Consider the following 23,621-nt stretch of genomic DNA (forward strand, 5'->3'; position numbering starts at 1 on the left):
ACATCTACACCAGCCTCCATGAAGGACACACCCCATCAGACACTGAAAGAAGGGCCCTCCACCTGGTGACAAGCTGTTCCTTCAGCTGCGAGTAATCTGCAAGTTTAACACAAATAAAATAAAGCACCTTCTTCCCAACAGTATGGAAACCGAAGTAACGATACCCAGGTAATGATGATAGTATACAGTCAGTGTGTTCTTCCATTGCCATAATTTCAGGGGTCACCCTTAAAGCTGGAAAAGCCATAGGTGCTGTATCATTAAATAAGGCTTGGTTAACAGATTCCCTTAAAGCCTGGAGCTAGGAAGCTTTAAGACTCCCCAGCAACCCAAAGACAACCCTAACAGACCCGAGTCCAACCTGTGCTGAGTTCAGCACACCACTCTGGACAGATCAAGTAGATCAACTAATCTAGCAATCCCTGATTTCACAAAAGTATTAGTTACTGACCTCGAAAACACCTATTGGATCCTAAAGAGTGGATTACAGGTTCATCAACACCAAAGTGCTCATTGCCCATGCTTTTAAAACAGATGCATGAGTGAAAACAGGAAGGGCCTCTGCCCTTTACAAAGGACCTTTCCATTAAGAACACTTGCTTATCAAGCTCTCCTCCCCCAAGTTTCCTAAGAACTGAAAGACCAAAAGGCACCCATGGCACATTCTCAGAACAATAGTCTTTGCCATGTCTGAAGCATGTATTGTTCCAACCAAAACCAACCAGAAGCACCTTAAACCCCTCTCTTGCCCACCCACACTGGTGAGGAAGCTGAGGTGGGCCTGTGCCATGCCAATTCACAAGCAGAAAAGAGTACAGTGCAGTTAATCCGTGCTATCATTTTCTACAGTTTCTTTGAGGTAACAGACACAGGTCTATCTCTGTAGGGATCCTTTCCATGCAGTCAGACAGCTGTAATTACATTTTGAGGCTGTCAGTGGTGGGAAAAAAACGGTATGCTTGCCCCGTCGGATTACGTTGTATAGCAGTTTTGCGGTTGCCAGTTATAGCCTTCTAACTCAATACTGGGCCGATTTCGATCGTTAATTGTCCTTAGTAGAAGTTTGGTCCCAACAGGGGGTACCTTCAAGAATCCAGGAGTACACCAATCAAGCGTCCTCTTAATAAAAACCAAAAGAGGCTCAATAGTTACTGCATATAGCAGCCTAGACCGGGGACCCCACCCCTGACGTCAGGAAATGGCCTTGGTCATCTGATTTCCAGAACAAAATAAGAAAGAGAGAAAAATGCAAAGTAATTTTGGCCCTGTTCACACAAGATTGTACAAGATTGTTAAATTCACTTTTGAAATCCTGTCTGCTTGCTTCACTGGCCGCACCAGTTTGTGCACCACCGCCACAGGTCAGAGGTCACACTCCCCAAATCACTCCACTCTGCCCTGACCTACCCGGACAGTCACAACTCGTACATGAGAGCGCTGGTCATTGACTTCAGTTCAGCATTTAACACCGTGATCCCCCTCCAAGCTGATCTCAAAGTTTAGCCAGCTTGGCATCAGCGCATCCCTCTGCCACTGTACTCTGGACTTGTCTGACTGATAGTCCCCAGTCTGTTAAATTACACAATCTTCCACGATCACCCTGAACATTAGCGTGCCCCAAGGCCGCATAGCAACAAAGCTATGCCGAGATAGATGTGTTTACATGGGTCTAGAACGTATCTCTTGTGGCGGGCTGGACGTTAGAACTGAAATGCATCATGGGTGTGTTTACACAATACTTTTTATGTCCTCGCCAGCAATCAGATAGCAAATTGACTAATATCCGTGCAAAAAGGAGAGGGAGAGACAGAGAGAGAGACAGAGAGAAAATTTTTGAGAAGATTTTCTGAGGTTGTATAACAGTACAAGATGGTCTGCACAGCATTCTGTCCTCTATTCCATGGTGGTGGGAGAGCAGTATCTGTACATCTGTGAGTGAGTGTATGGAGGGGGTGTATCTGTAGATCTCTGTTTGTGTGTGTGTGTGTGTGTGTGTGTGCGTGCAGTCCAGTGCTGCGGTAGCTCAAGCCGCTTCCTTTCTTTTGTTTTCTTTTTTTTTGCCGTCAGGAAATGAAAACAGCACCACTCCACTCCACTCCACTAACACCCCTCCAAGACCTGAGAATGAGAGAGAATGCGTGAGCCAGAGAGCACGAGAGAGAGAGGGAGAGAGCAAACAAAATGACTGAGGAATGATTAAATTAGGAGAGCACATGTTTCACAGAATGAGCTGTGCCAACTCGACTCTTGGTGGCGAGAGTGGCAATCTTTACTTGCCGCTGCCGGCTCTCTCTCTCTTTCTCTCTCTCTCTCTTTCTCTCTCTCTTTCTCCCACTCTCTCTCTCTGTCTCACTCGTAGGTGTTTACGGTTCCCCAGGCCACATTGTCCCGCCGTGACATATTTACCATTTCACACAACTCCACACCCTTCCACTCAACTCTGACCCCCTTTCCCAGCCGCCTACTGGGAATTTCTATGGAAACGGAAAATAGGAGTGGAACACTACACATGTGGTGATGAACATGACCAGTCTGAGCCATGTTCACATCTAATCATTGACCATTGTTGTCACTCACACACACACACACACACACACACACACACACACACACACAGACAGACACACACACACACACTCATGCACAAAACAAACACACACACAGTCATCCAGATAGGATGACTCAACACCCGGAGCTACTGGGTGAGTCCAACGCAGGTTCCCCCCTCGAGAGCAAAAGCACCACGACAATCGAAACACCAGGTATATTTGGCTCACCGATGTTTTATTCAGTGCAGCAGACCGAACAGTTTACACCCAACACATCTTTCCCCACAGCGTAACTCACTAAAGGTTCCCTTTAAAAGGGCAGAACTACAACCAAAAAGTTCTCCAACACAGGCCGGGCATGAGAAATAAGGACTGACTCGGTGGACGCAGCCTTTTGCTGTGAGAGCGCTCATCCCCTTCGGCTTAAGCCTCTTCCTGCCACTCTTCCCACACCGCATCATTAGGCCCCTTATTTGGCACAGTGAGCTAAGATCACTTCCTTGTGGTCTGGATGGGAGGCACCCGACGGCCACAGCCAGTCAGTCAGAACTTATTTCACTGGGTTCACACGCAGAATGCACTGGGGAGAGATCAGCATTAGAGCGCCATAACAGCGGAACAGAGGGACCAGAAAAAAAAGGGAGAGAGAGAAAGATAGAGGGAGCGAGAGAACAGATCTCTTACTTGTTGACTTTGTATGGAAGTGAGGGAGAGAAAGAAAGAAAGAAAGAAAGAGAGAGAGAAAGCATTTTTGCTTGTCTACTCTTACTATGCTTAAGAGAGGGAACAACAAAGAGAAAGAGAGACAAAGACATGAGAACACTTCCTTGTCTAGTCAGTGTGTGTGTGTGTGTGTGTGTGTGTGTGTGTGTGAGAGAGAAATCAAGAAAGTAAAGAGAACTCTACGTCTTCTCCGTGTATCAGATAGAGAGAGAGCACAAGATAAGGGGAGGAGGGAAAGACATACGAGAGGAAATAACTGGTGTGAGAACGAAATGGACGATTACACTTCCCCCTGCTCAGTACCCTGGTATAACTAATCTCCCTCCTTTTGTCTGCATTCCTTCCAGACAGAGCCACTACAGAAGAGCAGACGCGAGCACTGCTGAGGTTAAGATGAATGCTTGCAGAGTCCTGAGGCGAGACAGAGGGAGATGATGCTGTAGAAATGAGAAGAGAGTGAGTAATAAGAGAGAGGTAAATATGATCCCAAGGTCTCGGTGTAGGCAGAAGAAATCAGAAAAGGAATGAATAAATCAGTGAGACATGAGACTTTAATTCTGATTATTAAATATAATGTGTTATGATATGTTAATGATTATTATATATAATGTGTTATGATATGTTTCTCACATTTAATGACTTTTTCAGTAGGGTGTGGTTTTTCTTTTTATACAGCAGTACACCTCACATAGGTATATCCGGGTATTGAACAACACTCTACGTTAGCTGAATGTGACGGTATGTCACAACATATTAAATCCTCATTGTTTTGTAATTGCGAACATTACCGAAGCAGTGCCTAAAAGTAATTTATATTGATATTGGCAAACGCTTTGCTAAAAAATGGTCTGTCAGTGTTAGACAGCAAATTTCCCCATCACAGTACCATTAGCAGAAACGACAACAGATAAGAGAAGGGAGGTGGTAGGGGGATGAGAAAAGATGGAGCTACCATGGGGGTACCGATGCAGAGGACAGGAACAACAGCAGAAGTAGGTGTAGCAGATACACGTACAGACTCCAGATCAGTATAGAAGTACAGGAACAACAGGACACCACCCTGCCCTGCTAGAATGGAGCTTGCTTTCCCGAAAGCATCACTGTGCTACGACCACCATTGCTGAGAGAGAGAGAGAGAGAGAGAGAGGGTATCGATAGTCTCTCTATCTTTTCGTGATGGTCATAGCCCTTTGGGGGGGCGCTGCCCAGGTCGTCTGAGACGAGTGACCCCAACAGGGGCTGCAGCTGGGGAAGGCCTCGTGAGGGCACTGGGCCGGAGCCGCGGGGGTCTGGAGGTGAGGCGCGGAGGCCGGCTGGAATATTGGGTGCTAAATCTGGGCGGGCAGGTGGAGCGTGGGTAATAGAGTGATGCTGTAATCTTTTAAAAGCCCCTTACAGCCGTGATGACCATAATCCCTGGGCCTTTATTGCTGTTGTTAGTCACCTCCTCTCCATCTTTCTCTCTCCCTCTCCCTCTTTCTCTCTCTCTCTCTCTGCCTGCCTCCATCTCTCTCTCTCTGTCTCTCCTCCCTCATCCACTCTCTGTCTCTCCCTCCCTCATCTTCTCTATAAGTGTTGTATACGGGAATATTGCGGCGTCATACCGCCTAAAAGGTTCCGGAGGCAGAATAGGCGGTCACTGTTGCTCCGCCTCTGATCCAGCAGTGGAGGTAGTAGTCACAGAGGCGGAATGACATGTGTGCAAAAAGATCCAGGGGTGGGACCAGCCTAGCAGCTAACCAAAAACGAAGCAGAAGACACAAATGCTGAACATGATGAGCGTTAGCACGTTGCAAGTGACGCACACCAACGTTGCTTGAGTCTGAACATTGCTATAAATGTGCAAAGGCCTGCAAGAGCCAGGGCGACACTAAGTTCACCCGTCATTGATTTTGAAATGAACAGTAGGCTGGCTCATTTCCAAGTGCCGCAAGACAACTCAGAATTCTGAACATTTCGACATGATATTTAGCAGCTCCGACATTAATGTGCTCGAGCCAAATGTTAACCCAATAATGTGGTGATGACTCATCAATGGATTTTCCTTCTATCTGCTGGGCATCAATAATTACGTACAACTTTTTCTTGTTCATTACATCTTCTCACACATTTAAAAAAGGTTTTTTAACCTTTGCTATAGTCAAGGTTTCTGTTAGGGTCATCAACATATTAATAGACAAGGTCAAATTGACTGAACGACATGCCTCACTGACTCAGAGTCGGAGTCAGAGCTATGTCTTCAAGTGACGTTCTATAGTCTCATTTTTCCAGTTGGAAATATCCGAGCTCCAAGTGGTCTCGAATGTGGCATTATCGGTGAAGCTAGATGCTATGTTCAACATCACGTCTCTGGTTCCGCAACGCCGGATTGCTAAGTGAACGGACACACTGGGGGCGTCACTATGCCACCTGTTTGTGTATGCCACCATATACAAGCGAGGGCAGTATAGAGAGGGATCTTCTGTACGTGATTACTGCAGGATCTCAGTCGAAAAAGGGTTAGACGGTCTCAACCTCTCTCATCCTCTCTCTCTCTCTCCTCTCCTTCTCTCATCCTCTCTCTATCTCTCTTTCTCTCATCCTCTCTCACTCTCCTTCTCTCATCCTCTCTCTTTCTCTCATCCTCTCTCCCTCTCCTTCTCTCCTCTCATCCTCTCTCCATCTCTCTTTCTCTCATCCTCTCTCACTCTCTTTCTCTCATCCTCTCTCTTTCTCTCATCCTCTCTCTCTCATCCTCTCTCTCTCTCCCTCTTTCTCCAATCCTCTCACTCCTTCTCTCACTCTCCTTCTCTCATCCTCTTTCATCCTCTCTCTGTCTCTCTCTCATCCTCTCTCTGTGTGTGTCTCTCTCTCATCCTCTCTGTCTCTCCCTCCCTCATCCTCTTACCCTCTTCATCACTCTCACTCTCTCATTTCTCTTGCTTGCTTCCTCTCCCTCTTCCTCCCTCTCCCCCTCTCCATCTCTCTCTGTCTCTCTCTCTCTCATCCTCTCTCTGTCTCTCTGTCTAATCCTATCTCGCCCTCCCCATCTCTGTCTGTCTCTCTCCCCCTCCACATCTCTGTGTGTCTCTCCCCCTCCACATATCTGTCTGTCTCTCCCCCTCCACATCTCTGTCTGTCTCTCTTTCCTAGAGGGTTGCAGAGTTGTTTCCTATACTTTTGCTGAACTGCCACAAAAGCATAAAAGCACCCGTCTTTTGCTTCCTTTCTCTAACACAAGGAAACCCTGCCTTATCTTTCCTCTACATGGCCTGTTTCTCGCTCTCCCTCCCTCCCTCTGTCTGTCACACACACACACACACACACACACACGATTTTGTCCTCTTTTTAAAAGCTTTTTCTTGCTCCCTCCATCCCAGCTTATTCTTAAAGATGGCATCGTCCTTTCTTTCTCACTCTCTCACTCTCTCTCTCTCTTTCAGGGTCTCTCTTCTAGGGCTGAACGATTAATTGCATTTGCGATTTAATCGCGATATGATAGAACGCGATTTTCTAACCGCAACGTTCGCGATTAAAAAACGTGGTCTAAAAAAAAAAAAAAAAAAATTTAATTTTTTTTTTTTTTTTTTTAAGATGGTACATTTTGCACACAGTGTTTAAAAAGTGCATGCCTAGTGTTTATACTTAAAATTACTTTTTTTTAAATTACTTAAATGCACAGTGGCAAAGCCACCGATTTGTTGTTCTTGTTTCTGTAATGAGCAGTTAAATAAAAATGTAAAATGTGGGATAGAATATTTTACACTAAATGTATCTTATATTGTGTTGGTCATATTTAAATCATTCATTACGTTTTGTTGGGGAAAAAAAAGAGGATAAAAAAAAATCGCATATTAAATCGCAATCGCAATATTTTGGTAAAAAAATCGCAATTAGATTATTTTCCCAAATCGTTCAGCCCTACTCTCTTCGTAGTTCTCTCTCTATATCTCCAACAGTCTCTCTTCTGGAGGCAGCCAAATCTTTGTTTTGTAGTACCAAAAGAAAAACACAGTTCCAATGGCCGAGACTAGTGTAAGTGTTAGTGTTGAGCTTGAGGAAATATGACCTCACAGGGGACCAGCCAAAATCAGCCCATCATAAAACGAATAGCCAATTCCCTCAGCTCCCCAATAAAGCCTATAGTCTATTGCCATATGTCTAGAAGATCAATCCAGCTGGGTGAGAGTTTCACACTCTATAATGAAATGTTCAAGAGTGAATCCAAGTGATCCAAGCAAGAGATAACAAACACACACACACACACACACACACACACACACACACACACACACACACACACAGTGCAGAACGATAGAGAGAAAGAGAGAACTATGGAGGAAGAGAGGAAGAGAGGTGGTTGGAGTCAGAGCTGTTGCCCAATCAGGCCTTGGTCACACTTCCTCTATGCTGTGCACTAATTTCCTGCTCTTATTGTGAAGGTGTGAGAAAGCTGGTCTCTTCCTCTCTCTCTCAGCCCCTCACACGCATATACACAGTGACACATGGCATATATCTCTCTCGCATACTCACACACACACACTCATACACACACTCTTCACACGCATAGGCACACCTGCACCGAGACACACTCACACACACACACACAGAGCAGAGTTGGTGTGTGTGTGTGAGACTCGTGGGGGCACAAGAGCCAAACCAGCAATGAAGTGTGAGCCAGGTCAGACCACAGCAAAGGAGAGGAGACACACACACACACACACACACACACAGACAGACAGAGCATGGACATCCACATCCACACAGTGAGGTGAGTCTGGGGTCCAACTTGGTCCCACCATCTTCCTCATTCTCAAGACAAGTTCAGCAGGGAGGTAAAGCAAGCGATGGAGGGAGTGTTAGATAGAGAAACAAACTATAAAGAGAGAGAGAGAAAGAGAGGGAGGAGGTAATGAGTGAGTGAGTGAGAGAGAGGATGGACATCCCTGTTTTTCCATGATGAGTGATAAGTGCCTGTCTGCCTGTGAGTTGCCCTTGTGACTAAACTCCCTGCATAAGTCACAGTGGATAGGAGCAGATTTATGGTACACACACACACACACACACACACACACACAGGACATCATGTACTCTACCAGCACACAGTGAAGCTCAAGAACGGCCGCCCCCACACACACACAGACTCGCACACACAAACACACAGTATGGAATTCACTGTGACCTCAAAATCTAGCTTGCATCAGGTATGTGCTGGAAGGTCAGGTAAATGCCACCCACATTGCGGACACACACACACACACACACACACACACACACACAGTATTTAGCTATGCTGGTCCGTTTCTAGTGCAGCTTCAACTTCTAGTGAACTTTTTTAAGCATGGGTTTCAACCTTATAACATAGCCCAAACCATCAGCTACTAAAATCAAAACTCTTCTATCTGTGTCACCCCAACACACACACACTCACAAACACAGAGCTCACCACACTGACAAACAAACACCTGGCTAACCATGCCCAATCTCTCCAACCACCAGAATAAAAAAAACAAAAAAAAACATTGACTCACTTCAAGTAAGCACATCTGTTACAACTACACCAACAAACAAATCTGTGTCAATCTGCAGCCAATACACTGGGAACCACCTGCAATGGACGTGAAGGCTATACAAAACATACAGTATCTGTAAGATGTACAGATCATAATTCATGACATATAGACTATATTCTGACGATCATTCCATACCTAATTAGTGACCAGTGCACTGTACTTTAGTTGATATATCTGCAGGGTTGCTGTTTGACTGGGATAACTTATGAGTGCTACGGGACTAATGATGACATAATGGGCCCATAACTCATACAGCTGTAACCCTGGGTGACGGTGCTGAAGTCTCAGGTCTCCTTGTTTTCCCGCTGTGTGTTGTTGACAAGAGTGGGGTACACACACACACACACACACACACACACACACACACACACACACACACTCAGACCGCCACATACACATGCACGTCGACGTGTGCGGACAGTAAACACTCATGCACAGCATGCTTCCTCCGACACCTGCGTCACCAGATTAGAAGGCCCCCCCAGGAGAGCTGTGGGGAGAGTAATCAGATTTCCAGAGTCATGGGGACACAGCTAAGCCTCCCATCACCATCACCCCATTTCATTATCATAAGCCCTCATCAGCGCGCGCACACACACACACACACACACACACACCCCCACCCACCCACACCCAAACACCCACCCACACCCAAACACCCAAACACCCACACAAGTAACTCATCAGTAGACACAAACATGTCAACTAGTTCAGGTCTAAGGTGTTAAGTTTGGACATATGAATCTGCACAAACAAAGCAACACCTCTGCCTCCCTTTGCACTACCATGATACTAAGGACAAGAGGCACACACACACACACACACACACACCAAGTCCCACCCTCGGGGCCGGGATCAAGTATTTGCAATGTCGCTCAGCCACATTCATGTTAGCATGCACGCACACACAGGTACAAACTGCTTTCAATGAGTTTACTGTGCATTCTAGACACGCACACAAACACACATAAAAAACATGCATCCAAAAGTGATCACCTGACTGGTAAACTCATACTCATACACACACCAACCATCTCAATCTCTTACACACACACACACACACACATTCACTCCCTCCCTCCCTCCTTCTCTCACACACACACACACACACACACACACACACACAGCGCAGTGTAGAGGACAAACATGGGAGCCTTGAGGAGGAGGAGATTAAAGGGGAGCAGGTCAGGTATTTGTTGCCTTTCTGAATATGCAGCCTGCGTCAGTCAGTAGTAGTGGCTGGGCCTGTTAAATGGTTGACATGTCCATAAGTGTGTGTGCGTGTGTGTGTGTATGCTCTATAACTAACTAGCTCTTAAGTCAGTCAGACAGGCAGACAGGCAGACAGGCAGACAGGCAGCCCCCCCACCCCCCCCCCCCCCCCCCCACACACACACACACACACACACACACACACACACACACACACACACACACACACACACACACACACACACACCCTCCTGCAGTGTGAAAAACATTTCTATTTGTGAGGATTTTTTTCCCCCCTGGTTGTTTTCCAGCAACACATGGGATATGGGAGGGGTGCCGTCATTTCCAACACTCTGCACACGCACGCACACACGCATGCACACACACAACTACTTTTGCCCCCCCCCCCTCTCTCTCTCACACCCACACGCACACACACGCACACACGTCATGATTTCACGTCATGAACACTTCACATCACTCTGCCACCCGCCACCCAGACCGCTCTCTCAGTCTCTCCTGTAGGCTCTGGGTCACTTCTGACGTCAGGATCTCTCCTCTTCTGGGTTTTGGGACAAACGCTACCTTCAGGGAGCCACTCCACTTCACTCCACTCCGTCTCCCATTAAGAAAACACTGGAGCTCCCCTCCCTCCCCTACCCCGAAAGTTTATTTTAACAAAGCTTCACAATAACCTCAATCTGCTGCCACAATACAGCATTAAACAGGATTATACGAACAAGGAAGGGGAGGGAGAAAAGGAAAGAGGAAGAGAGCAGAGAGAGACAGAACTCAAAAAGGAGAAGGAGAACAAGACATGTTGTGGAACAACAAGGAAGAAGGGAAGGAGCTGAAGCAACCAGAGTGAGCCTGTTTCTTAATGCGGCAATAACCAACGAGTTTATTGTTATTTTTTTTCCCAAGGAAATCAAAATAGAAGAATTGCTCAGTCTCCCGAGACCTGCGGCAAAAATAAGACCAGGAATCCTTTTTACAAGAGCTCGAACGCAGTTAAAGACAACAACAACATTTCCAGTCCAAAAACAACCCCAGACAAGACCTATTACACTCCTGCAGTGACAGTGAGGTGACCTAACCACCTGAACAAAGGCTCTCATCACGAGGAAGGGGGGGGGGGGGGGGGGCTTAAGCCCAAACCCAAATGCAGAACTCCAAATGGACTCCTCTCTACTCCCAGTTTTCCCTGTGAACGCTGTGACACCCCCGGCGCGGTCTAATCCCAGCTCCGGGCTCCGCTCTCCAGCCTCGAGCCGACGCAGCTGCGTTTAAATCAGGCCCAGCTGGTTGGAAGCGGTCCCGCGCACGCCGCCTGCACCGGGCCCACATTCCTGCACTGCTGCCGCCGCTCCCACAGCCCCTCCCACAACCCCTCCTGATTAAGCGGCAGGAAGAGAGAAGATCTCTACAATACAAACACACACCACGCTCCTGCGCACACACACACACCAGAGAGAGAGGAGAGAGAGAGAGAGAGAGAGAGAGAGAGAGAGAGAGAGAGAGAGAGAGAGAGGGAGAGAGAAGATGGAGAAGAGAAGAAACACATACACAGAGAGAGAGAGAGAGATAGATAGAGAGACAAAAGAGAAACCGAGGTGGAGGAAGAGAACTGTGCACACTGTCCAAACGTACAGATCACAGTTGAAGGGGAAGAGAGATACAGGGGAGAGAAGAGAAGACATAGAGACAGACGAACACGACACTCCATAATGAAGGGCTTTTAACGGCAGTCGATAGTCAGGCGGCTACTGTGCACCACATTAACACAGCCGTGCGCTGTGGTGTAGGACAACCGTGTGTGTGTGTGTGTGTGTGTGTGTGTGTGTGTGTGCGTGCGTGCGTGTATCTGCTGGGATATACAAACAGCATGCAAATACATGGGACTGAGAGAAAGAGTTCCGAGAATGAAAGGGAGCTGGAGAAATTATTGGTCACAAAAGCCATAACATGTGTATGTGTATGTGTATGTGTATGTGTATGTGTATGTGTATGTGTATGTGTGCGTGTGCGTGTGCGTGTGCGTGTGCGTGAGAGGGAGAAAGAGAGAAAGAGAGAAAGAGAGAGGCAGACAAAGAAAATGGCAAACTGCTTAAATCATGTACCACTTGTCCTCAGTAACACAAACACACACACATACTGAAACTTTCCTGTTGCCAAGTCTGCAAAACCTAGTTCACACATATCGTCCTCAACCCTGAACGCTTCAGCGAAGTGTCTGAGCAACAACATCAACACCAGGACTGGCCGGCATATCGAAAAAATATATATATTTGATGCTATTTCCCACTGGCATTAAGATTATAGTAAAACGTGGCATTTCCAAAACTCTTCTACTAACTCTCTGCTACTTTCTTATTATATCATATTGGAACTATATCTATATATATAATAATATCGCCTTTTCTCCTCAGCATATCAAGATTAGATTTGTTTAGCCATCATAGCTTAATCTGCACACAGCATCATGTCCATCAACACCTCAGCTTAACCCACACAGCCTACTTCCACCCACAGTGCTCCGGGCTAACCACCTCACCACAACACCGCATCATCTGCAGCACCTCTGCAGGAGCAGCAGCCATAGCAGCAGCAGCCATAGCAGCAGCCATAGCAGCAGCCATAGCAGCGGCAGCGGTGGTGGTGCCTGACTGGAGCACTAAAGCACTGGGTGAAGAGTGGAGATTCAAGTAGCCACACAAAGCTGCCCAATGCTGGTTGGTTTATAGTTTGCTATATGCTCTATGCTTATGAATGTCACACACCGACAAAAGATAAGCTCTTCCATCAAATCATTTCTACTTAATGAAGAGGTTTCTGCATATGACGCACAGAGCGTTTGCCGCTGACGAATGTGTTGGGTGTTTTGCTACAGGTTTTTGGTGATCCCAGACCATCAGGCATAACCAATGCAAATGCTCGTAAACAAAAACGTTCCGCACACATGCGCGAACAAAATGTGCACAGGCAAATAATGTTTCCGGAAAAAAATGCAGCTCTCATTTCGCAATGTCTGCATGCAACAGGGCCTTCACAGTTCATACACTGTACTCGCTGTATCTAATCATGCTTTTTTTTTCGAATTGTGTCTCAACCATTATGGACTGCCAGCCACACCACACCAAACCAAACCCTCAGATCTGACCTACACGTACCCACATCACGATGACACACACACACACACACACACACACACACACACACACACACACACACACACACACACACGTAACCACATCACCATGTTTACAGTAGAAAGAATGTGCAGCACGGGGGTTCAAATGCCATTTACTGATCCAATGTTCCCCCATTTGGCCAAATGCCTTGCGTGAACCTGGCCCGCGTAGCCGGCCTACCAAAGAAGCTAACCAACAGGTGGACGCACCTTCACCAAAACACTCGTTTTTACATCTAGACACTTTCGTGGCAAGCAACTCGGCGGTGCCGGGTAGCCCGGGCCTCCTTCTGTCCAGTATCTGAGCAGTGTTGCGCAGAGGCACTGCGAGGGAAGTAGGTAAAGTGAGGTGAGGAAGGGCGGGAGTGTTTTTGCAGAGGGAAGAGGAGGATGTGGAGAGTATATAAAGCACAGGACCAAGGTCCTGGGGTGGCAGCTGCACGCCCAGCCGCCGGTGAATTTACAGCCTCACCGAGCACCGCCAGATAATAACGCCATTAAACAGATGAGATAGTGAAGAGTGTGTGTGTGTGTGTGTGTGTGTGTGTAAGAGAGAGAGAGAGAGAGGGAGCAAATGTGTGTGTATGTTAACAGAGTGTGAATATGTGTGTGAGACCGCATGAATGTGACTTGCCTGTATGACAGGTCAGAGGAAATGACAAGTGAAGACACAAACACAAAGATACACATAGAATAAAGACACTGCAACCACACACACACACACACACATGCACACGCACACAGGCCATTTGGATTTCATTTAGAGAGAACTGTCATTTTTCTCTCTCTCTCTCTCACACACTCACACACACACACACACACCACATATGACAATTGCAAGCACCTATATAAATGCAGAAGCAGCTGTCAGCAATGAAATTGACAGCTTATGAGTTGAAATGAAAAAGAGGAAGGAAGAGGATACAGATAGTGACTGGGAGTGTGACGAAAAGAGTATGCAGAGAACAGCAGAGAAGGAAGGAAAGGTCATCTGGATACAGGGCTTGTTCTGGCAGTAAAATTTGCCTCTGTAAACAGGCAAGACTTTGGACGACTCATGGTGGACCTGCTTATTGCTGTTACCATGGAAATAGCAAAGCCTCTCAGTGGTCTGGAGTGGTCACACTCAGAGTGAATATAGGGTGGGTGGAAAGGGATGCAGAGAGAGAGAGAGAGAGAACAATGAGCAGAGGAATGAAGGACGGGTTTACTAGGGAAAGCAGGGGGAAATGAAGACCCAACTCTTCAGAGAGCATTTCCCGTCCTAACTGGCACCTCGACTTGTGCGTAACTTACAGCAGTTACATTTCTGCACTTCTTTTTCTTTTTTCTTTTCTTTTGTTATATTTCTTATGTAAAGTAGTATTTATTGTTACACCAGGTTCTATTGCTCGTAGCTTAACTATTCTCTCCCTTGTACGTCGCTTTGGACAAAAGCGTCTGCTAAATGACTAAATGTAAATGTAAATGTGTAAGAAACGAGAAAGGATTCAAATTCCAAATGCTCTAAAAAGCCTACCTTCAGTCCCCAAAAGACAAAGGTCAATGAAGGACACATTAATCCTTCAATGCTTGACAGCTTGATTAATTCATGAGCGTAACTCATTTCTGTAATACCATCCATCTAAAGCCATTTAGGTAAATGGGTGGCAAATCCTAAGAAATCACATTGGTGGCAACGGTGGGATTTCACAGCCTCTAACCTGATCAACACATTTATAGTCTGACATCTGATTTTCTATAGTATGGCAGTAGTGTTCATTTTGTCAGCTATTTATTTTATTCAGTCTTAGTCCTGTGTCAAATGTATTTGTTTTCATCATATTTAGTCAACCACATCCTGTTTTTTTTTTGTTGTTTGTAAGTATTTTAGTCTAGTTTTAGACACCAAGAACTGTTGACATTTAGGTATTTTTTTAGCCATCAGGTCATATACTAAATATATCAGTCAATTTAGTCTAGCCCAGACCAATAATTTTTTGTCATTTTAGTCAAACTTATACATCAGTTAGAAAGTTAGCTGCTTGGGTGTAGCATACTGGGCTGTTGTTTATGATTGCAAGGCATACGACTTTTAGCTAGTTAGCTCGCTAGTTTTAGACAGGCGCTCCCAGTGCTGCTTTAAGTAAACTTGTAATCTAGCTCAAACCACATCCTTACTATACAAACACCAACCACACTGTTAGTACTGATAAAAGTTGCCTATCTTATATACTGATACTGATATATTCTGGTGATATATTTGCAGACTACATGATGCAAAAGCTGTTTTAGGTCTTTGAGACTGATACACAAATCAGCTACCTAAAAAAAACGTTGAAAGCGTTCTGCTTAAAGCAAAACTTTCTATGTTTTCTGCTTCTTCTGATGCTTCTACTTTTTCTAAGTAGAACAATATATGTGACAGCCACCATAGCAATGTCCCTTTGTTGAGATGCTAGCCCATCTAACGTTATGTCTATACTCACTCCTTACCTACGTTACCTTTGCTGCTCCTTTTCGGCACCTTCACACCAATTTGCTGAGGGTTTTGTGTACCTCCCCAATTGCCTTGACCCCAATACAACCATTTGCTTCTTCTATTCAGCAAGTACAAGGTTTGTGAACTCATGTTAAATACACGTGCCTATCTTTGTCTTTTCTATTAAAGTCACACAATATCCAAGCACACATGCTATACTGTGACGCTATTGCCAACATTTTAAAGCAAAAAAGACAGACATAATGCAAGTAGTACAACAGTGGTGTCATATCACCATCCATTAAACGGAGTCATGCTATAATATGCTTATAACATATGCATGCTATAATAATAATAATAATAATAATAGTACTACATTACAATTTACATATGTTGGTGGAATACACACAAGGAGTCTCCAGTTGTGCTGTTATAGATCATTACATATTCCTGCGAAGTCAGATAGAATCTATCAATGCACTTCCAGGGAAAGAGGGGAAAATGGTTGACTTGTAGCTTCACTGGAATTGAATCCATTTAGAGAGATGGCAAATGTGGGTATTGCAAACGCTAAATTAAATTGTGGTACAAAATAGCACAATGCATCTGGATGATTTGTTTTTATAATAAAATGTATTGTTTTTCCTCCCAAATGCTGTTAAGTTTCCGAGCAACACTGACTGTTGCAGAAGCAGGGAGCAAATGCATGCATGAACCGAGTTGGCTGTGGTACTTTGGGAATCTCTTCCCTCACACCTGAGGCTGAAACAATGACTTAGTTCTCATTTAAATGGACCTGTTGCCCTTGTGCTCAGGGCATATTCTTGTAAGCGGAAAGAGAGACGCTGGCATGGAAGTGGAAAAAAATACAACCAACGAACAACACAGAGTGCAAATATTATCACAAATATTATGCCTGCCTGCAGTCGTTCTGTATCAGCCACGGAGAGCAATAGCATGCACCCACACCTCCCCGCCTACACCTCTCTTGTGAATTGAGCGAGAAATGGAGAGAATTATAGAGAGGAAAGGAGAAGGGTAATGAGCAAATTAGATCACACTGATGATGCAGAGAGAGGGCAGGGCAAGAAATGAGAGTTGAATTTGTAGGAGACCGAGTGCAACGAGAGAGAGATGAACAGAGAGAAATGGTTAAAGTGAGAGATTTAATTTTCTCAACCCCAACTGGAATGCAGTGAACAGCCAGTGACACCTACACAATCACTCCACTGGCTGGCAAACCTCTTGGTGTCCTGAATGTATGTCAATCGATATGAACCCAAAGAGTGTGTTCTGCTTTAGTTGTTTTGTCACACGGCCTAGACCAACTGTTCCCTTCTAACACACACAAAAAAAAAACATGTTCTAAGCTGATTATCACACAATGTGACGCGAAAACAACTTCTAAGCCTCTTGGGGCTTTGGTTGTTTATCCAGGTACCCTGGAAGACTATCAAAGTCGGCCAAAATGGGAAAGGCAACCGAAAATCTCCTGTAGCGGTCGCATACTATAGTCTACTCCATTTTTACACTTTCCAGTGACATCCAATTCCACGTGTGTGCTGTACGTGTAGGCTATTAAAATATCTTCAAAGTCAGACGTCAAACCCACGTCACTACATGAAGGAGGGGGGTCCTCGCGAGGAGCCTGTGACATAATGTTGTAGAGCCCTGCTTTCAAAGAAACGCCATGGAAGCCAACCAAAGCGCTGGGCTGAAATAAAAAAAAAAGCCAGCATCCAGGGCTAGCCTACTCTTCAGTCAGTGAGCGAGCACAATGCGTAAAGCGAGGGCGGGAAATGAATGTAGAATAAAACCGTTCTCTAGGTTACTCATCACTGTCAAAACACACGTAGCCAACATCTTCACCCACGACAGCGCAGCGTTCGTGTGGATTACCTGTAAAGAATAGCGAGCGCCCGATTGTGAAACTGAGAGGGAAAAGCAATGCACCAACGTCATACAACTTCAGTGTTTTGTACACTCTCTTAAGCTGAGCGGTGCGGTTGGTTATCTGCTGTTGTTACAAACGGAAACAAACGAGGGACGAAGTTGTACTGGAGAGTCGCAGGCTACGCGCGTGAAATATTTAGCTAGAAGTTGCAACAGTTCCAAGTTTACTATTGCGTTCATGATGCAGATTGCGCTAAAGGTAGGCTGCACAAGCAGCTTCCTTCAGACTCGCATCCGAGAGTTCTTTTTGTGGGTTATAAGCTCTTTTCACACTCGTGAAATTGGTCGAAAAAAACGCCACTGCAGCTGGCTGAAATGTCTGTTAGCCAAACAGCTAAGCGTTCAGATACAAAATAACAGCAGCACTGCGGATAACTTAGAATGACCACCCAATAGTTTATTTACAATGGCTCAAGTTACAGACAATGTTACAAGTAACCGGTAAAGATAGAATATCGTACGTAATCAGCATTATAGACTGACAGTGTTGAGTAATACAATCACGTTGTTCAGCACGAATAAGTCTGGAAGAGTCCAGTCTTCCTGTTGGCAGATGGCTGGACGACCGAATCAAAAGCAGGACACTGATATATGTATGTTTGCTATTTTGCAGGAAGCACAAAAGCTGGTCAGTCTTAACCCCACCCTACGTAAGTAGACAGACACTTGGTTGAACTGCGGTGTCTTTTTCAATCGTTCACTAGCTGCATAACGCTTTGGGTAGCTAGCACTATACATTTTTGACACCAATAGCTGTGCCATCGTTTGGAGAATAACTATAATGCTACCCGCTTCCTGGAGAGTCCACACTGGCTCACCCTTTTTCTGGTTCGTCAAGCCTATCTAAGCAATGTTACAAATGTTGCGCTACAGCCTATTGCATAGATCTCTCGAAATACAGCGAAACTTGCAAAGTAGCCTACGGTGAAACCGGGGGTGAAAAAAAAAGGCTCTTACCTGGTCCCCGCCTTATCGCCCATCTCCGCAGGCCTTTTCTTAAATATTTTAAGTATAAATGTCTTCAAGTACGGTGATTATGTGTTTGCGTGGGGTCCACCTTCCTCTTCAGACTTTGGTACTCTCGAAGCCCTTGTACATTTGCTCGTTCTCTTTGGTCGGTTCCTCTCCGCAGGCTGTAGACGGAAACCTTTCTGTCGACTGCCTCTGACAGCACTGAATTGGGGCGTTCCCTCTACGCGTAACTGGCATTTGTCCTATCCAATTAGATCTGCGGAACTGTGTTCATCATCAAGTGATCTCTTTGCCTGCCCGCCCTGCCATTGGGACTGCCAATTAAATGCATTTTCAGCAAGGGGGTGTAACAGTAATAGATAAAGAAAATAACAAATAATTCTATCCAGATTTGCGCACAGGCAATAATTCCATGTCATGCAGTGAGTTTTGTGTGGTTAAGGAAAACTTTACGCCTGTTCTTTATTTCTCCCCCCCCCCTCCTTCCACCCTTCTTTTACTCTTTCTTTCTTATTTATTTCCTTATTTCTTTTATTCGTTTTTCAGCATTCGTTAAATGCTGTCTGTTCGTGGTTTACATGAACAATGCGCTATATTTGAAGTTGATGCCTACGATTATGTGCCTAAACTATAATTAGTTTATTTTTAAATCGGGATTAATTTGAGCCACCACCTAGACTCCTCTATTTCAAGAATTTCACTCCCATGTAACAGTTTACGCACAAAAGTTCCCCTCAACAGGGTAAGCCATCCACTTTTGTCTTGTGACATGCAAAGAAATAACAGTAGCACTCCCTATTGCTCTCTACTGGCAAGAGTTAGGAATTGCATGTGGGTATGACTTAAATTCTGATGGACTTGGCAAAGCTTAGATTTCTTGGAGTGTAGAGGGTACAACAAAAAGAATAATAAATCTTTTATTGCACTTTAAACCACAACATATTTTAGATAGCTCTCTGAACTCCTGCCTCTTGAGAAAACTGGATTATCTAATGTCTTTAAGGAAACAAGTAGCCTACATTTGTGGATGGATTCTAAGATAATTAAGAGGGTATATCGTATAGAAACATATCAAGGTAAAATCTAGGGATTCTTGGGAAAGAGCCCCTTAATGCCTTTTCATAGCTGTTGAATAGTTTCAAAAAGAAAGGTAATATGATTATTAATACATTTTAAGAAATTATAGGTAATTATTTCCTTCCTAGTTTAAAATTTGCATTTGCAATTTCCATGCAGTCGCTACCAAACATAATCCTGTCAACTCTAAAGTTTTTAAACAAGAATTGTGAATATTTTTGTGAATATTATATATTATATTTTAATGAAAGCAAGTACATTTAAAGACATGGTAGGCCATGGTACATTGTTGTGTAGTACTGGCAACGCTTTGGGATTTCTTGGAAAACCTGTCAGATCTGTTATGACTATCCTACTTCAAAAAGGAATTCCCCTACATGGGATGTGTTTTACTGTGTAAACTTTGATTGACTTTAGTCTCCTAGTTGTTATCACCAACAACCAGTTGTGTAAATTGTATCAGCTACTGGATGTCCTAAAATTTCCCTCGGGATTAATAAAGTATCCATCTATTTATCTGTCTAACCAGGGTCAGTACTCAGAAACAAGATTCCAGTGCATATCTGGCACTCTGCATGTAGGGCAAGGCAGCCCTGCCATCAGCCAACCCTTGTGTATCCCTCCCTTCCTGACCTCACTGTCCCAGTTGCATGCCTCTTAAGGTGTTTCTACGACTCTGTTACTCCATGGTCACGCAGTTGCCTCGACGGACTCGTTTTCATTTATGGTTCTCCGACGGTTGTGGGTGTTGTAAAGCATTTTTTTTTTTTTTAAGATGGCGGCGAACCAAACTCCGTAGATGGTCGTATTTGTACAAAACAGTTGTTTGCTTTACTTTTTTTTGCTTAGATTTGGTAAAAGTTACAGAGAAACTGACACTGTGCAATGTAAAAACCTCATTATTGCAACTGAAAAATACATCTCAGGGGATTTGCGAGGTGTCTGAGCCAGCTTTCTAATGTTGGCATACTACTACCCACAAGGTAAACAGCGATGTATTGACAGATTGACGGAGTCGGATAGTTACAAAATTTGGGAGGTGCACGTCAGGCCACAGAGAGGTGCTCGGAGAGGGTTTGCCACAACGGAGACGGCTCTCCGTGTCTCTGTGTCTCCGTGTCTCCGTGCTTTACACTGGACCTGAGACTGCTGCCCCCCCCTTTCCCCTTTTGGTCCACCAAGTTACCCTCTCCTTGATGACATGTACATATATTTGTCAATTGCTGGGTCATAGTGCAACTGCATATACAGTGGGGAAAATAAGTATTTGAACCCCTGCCGATTTCGCAAGTTTGGCCACTTGCAAAGAAATGTGTGATCTATAATTGTAATAGTAGGTGTATTTTAACAGTAAGAAACAGAATATCAACAAAAAAATCCAAAAAACTGCATTTTATAACATTTATGACTTAATTTGCATTTGATGCAGAAAATAAGTATTTGAACCCCTAGCAAAACATGACTTAGTACTTGGTGGAATAACCCTTGTTGGCAAGCACAGACGTCAGACTTTTCTTGCAGTTGGTCACCAGGTTTACACACATCTCAGGAGGGATTTTGGTCCACTCCTCTTTGCAGATCCTCTCCAAATCCTTAAGGTTGCGTTTTCAATGGGAGGGAATGAGGGAATGAGGTTCAAGCCCAATATTCCACATTACATGGCCCCATCCATAGTCCCCTCGATGCAGTGGAGTCATCCTGTACCCTTGGCAGAGAAACAGCTCCAAAGCATAATGTTTCCACCTCCATGCTTGACAGGTGGGGATGGTGTCATATTCAGCATTCTTACCCCTCCAAACGCGGCAAGTCAAGTTGATGCCAAAGACCATATCCTGTCTCCCAATCCTCCTTAGAATAATTCAAGTGTTCATTGGCAAACTTCAGACGGCCCTGTACATGTGCTTCCTTGAGCAGGGGGACCTTGCGAGTTCTGCAGTACTTCAAACCATTACGGCGTAGTGTGTTGCCAATGGTTTTCTTGGTGACTGTGGTCCCAGCTGCCTTGAGATCATTCACAAGCTCCCCCTGTATAGTTCTGGGGTTATTCTGCACCTTTCGGATGATCACCGATAACGCACGAGGGGATATCTTGCATGGAGCCCCAGACCTAGAGCGATGGACAGTTGTTTGGTTTTGCTTCCATTTACGAATAATCGCACCAATAGTTGTCTGCTTCTCACCAAGCTGCTTGCCGATGGTTTTGTAACCCATTCCAGCCTTGTGCAGGTCTACAATCTTATCTCTGACGTCCTTGGTCAACTCTTTGGTCTTGCCCATGGTGGTGAGGTTGAAGGTGTGAAGTATGATTCTTTGGACAGGTTTCTTTTATACACATCACCAGTTGAGATCAGGTGTACCTTGTTAGGCCTAATGAGGACTAATCTGTGTGCTTCTTGGGCGCATAACTGGTCATTGGGAGCCAGAATTCTTGCTGTTTGCTTGGGGGTTCAAATACTTATTTTCTGCATCAAATACAAATAAAGTCATAAATGTTATAAAATGCAGTTTTCTGGATTTGTTTGTTGATATTCTATTTCTCACTGTTAAAATACACCTACCATTACAATTATAGATCACACATTTCTTTGCAAGTGGCCAAACTTGCGAAATCTGCAGGGGTTCAAATACTTATTTTCCCCACTGTATGTTTCTGTTTACTTTTTTTTCTCTTCAACATATTGTGCTTGTACAATTAGCCCTCACATGTGTGCGCATGCACATACACGCATAAACACAAACACAAACACACACACGCACACACACACACACACACATACACACACACACACAGACAGACACACACACACACACAAATGTCCTCCACCTGATTGCCCTGTGGATACGCAAGACAGGTTGCAAGAAGCACTGCTGAGTGGTCCATAAACAGAAGCCTTAGATGCTGCTGGTTACTCTATGCTCTTATTCTTCTCTCCAAGAGGAGACGGAGGACACAAGAAGCACTGCTGAGTGGTCCATAAACAGAGGCCTTACACTCTGACACTGAGATTAAAAGCAGTAACAACAGTGCCCACACTGAAGAAAATACGTTTCTGGCTAGGATCCTCACTAAGACTTTAAGGAACCACTTCATCTATCAGATCTATATAACAGAACCCTATTCAACTACCTTTGCCAGTTCTGAGTAGAGCATTAAGAGTTTCTCTTCTGGGACTGAGCTGAATAACCCTGTGTTATTAGATGGGAACCAGTTTTGTCTGTGAGCAAGAAGAGGAAACCAGTCGAGCTTCTCAAGCAAAGCAAGGGCAATGGATGAACTAGCATAATGTCTTTGCCTGTTATTGACGGAGACAGTATAATTTATTTTGTGGGAGAGTGTCCTGGACCCCAGGCACTTACAAAGACTATTGTCAAATGGGGAAACTCGTGGGATAGGAGATGTTGGAAGGCAACTTCAAGTTCCACAGTGTATTGTTGTGACTGATTTGATACCACACATGGTCTTGTATTCTGAGTGTGAACGCATTGCTTAGTTTTTTTGAGTTAACAATTTGTCTATGAAGATGTGTTTGGGTATGAGTACTTGCATTTAACAGTGAGAGGGTGTGAACACTGTGAGAAGTACCCAACCAAACGCACGAGGAAATTCAGATCTTTCCATGTGTAACTAAAACACCTACATGTACTGAGGAAGATTGGGGAACAACACCCACACACACGCCCACACAGTATCAAGAGAAAAGGGAGCGAGGTACAACTGAGAGTTCTGGAAGAAAGCTGAGAATAAACTGAGAGTCACTGTGACGTCTAGCTTTTGCAAATTCAGTATAGCAGATGCATTGTGATAATAGCCAGATGAGTCTGGATAGAACTTGTTCACTAAACTCAAGAAAATACAACAACACCTGCGACACTATGAACACATGTACCAGGTGTTCCACCTTTTTCGATGATGGCTTACTCTCACTTGGTCT

General features: G+C 44.7%; 1 protein-coding gene across 2 annotated transcripts in view; it reads right to left on the reverse strand.

The window, feature by feature from the left end:
- The window catches only part of LOC105904870 (arrestin red cell), a 48,214-nt gene extending 28,529 nt beyond the window's left edge, over positions 1-19,685 (reverse strand). The window contains exon 1 of one of the 2 annotated variants that reach the window (XM_042710492.1): positions 18,598-19,685. In XM_042710492.1, coding sequence (XP_042566426.1) covers positions 18,598-18,620 — 23 coding nt within the window. In that variant the 5' untranslated portion in view covers positions 18,621-19,685. The remainder of the gene's footprint in view (positions 1-18,597) is intronic. The other variant, XM_031585453.2, reaches the window with a different exon arrangement.
- Between the last annotated feature and the right edge of the window lie 3,936 nt (positions 19,686-23,621).

The sequence above is a fragment of the Clupea harengus genome, chromosome 18, assembly GCF_900700415.2.
Source record: "Clupea harengus chromosome 18, Ch_v2.0.2, whole genome shotgun sequence".
Classification (NCBI taxonomy): domain Eukaryota; kingdom Metazoa; phylum Chordata; class Actinopteri; order Clupeiformes; family Clupeidae; genus Clupea; species Clupea harengus.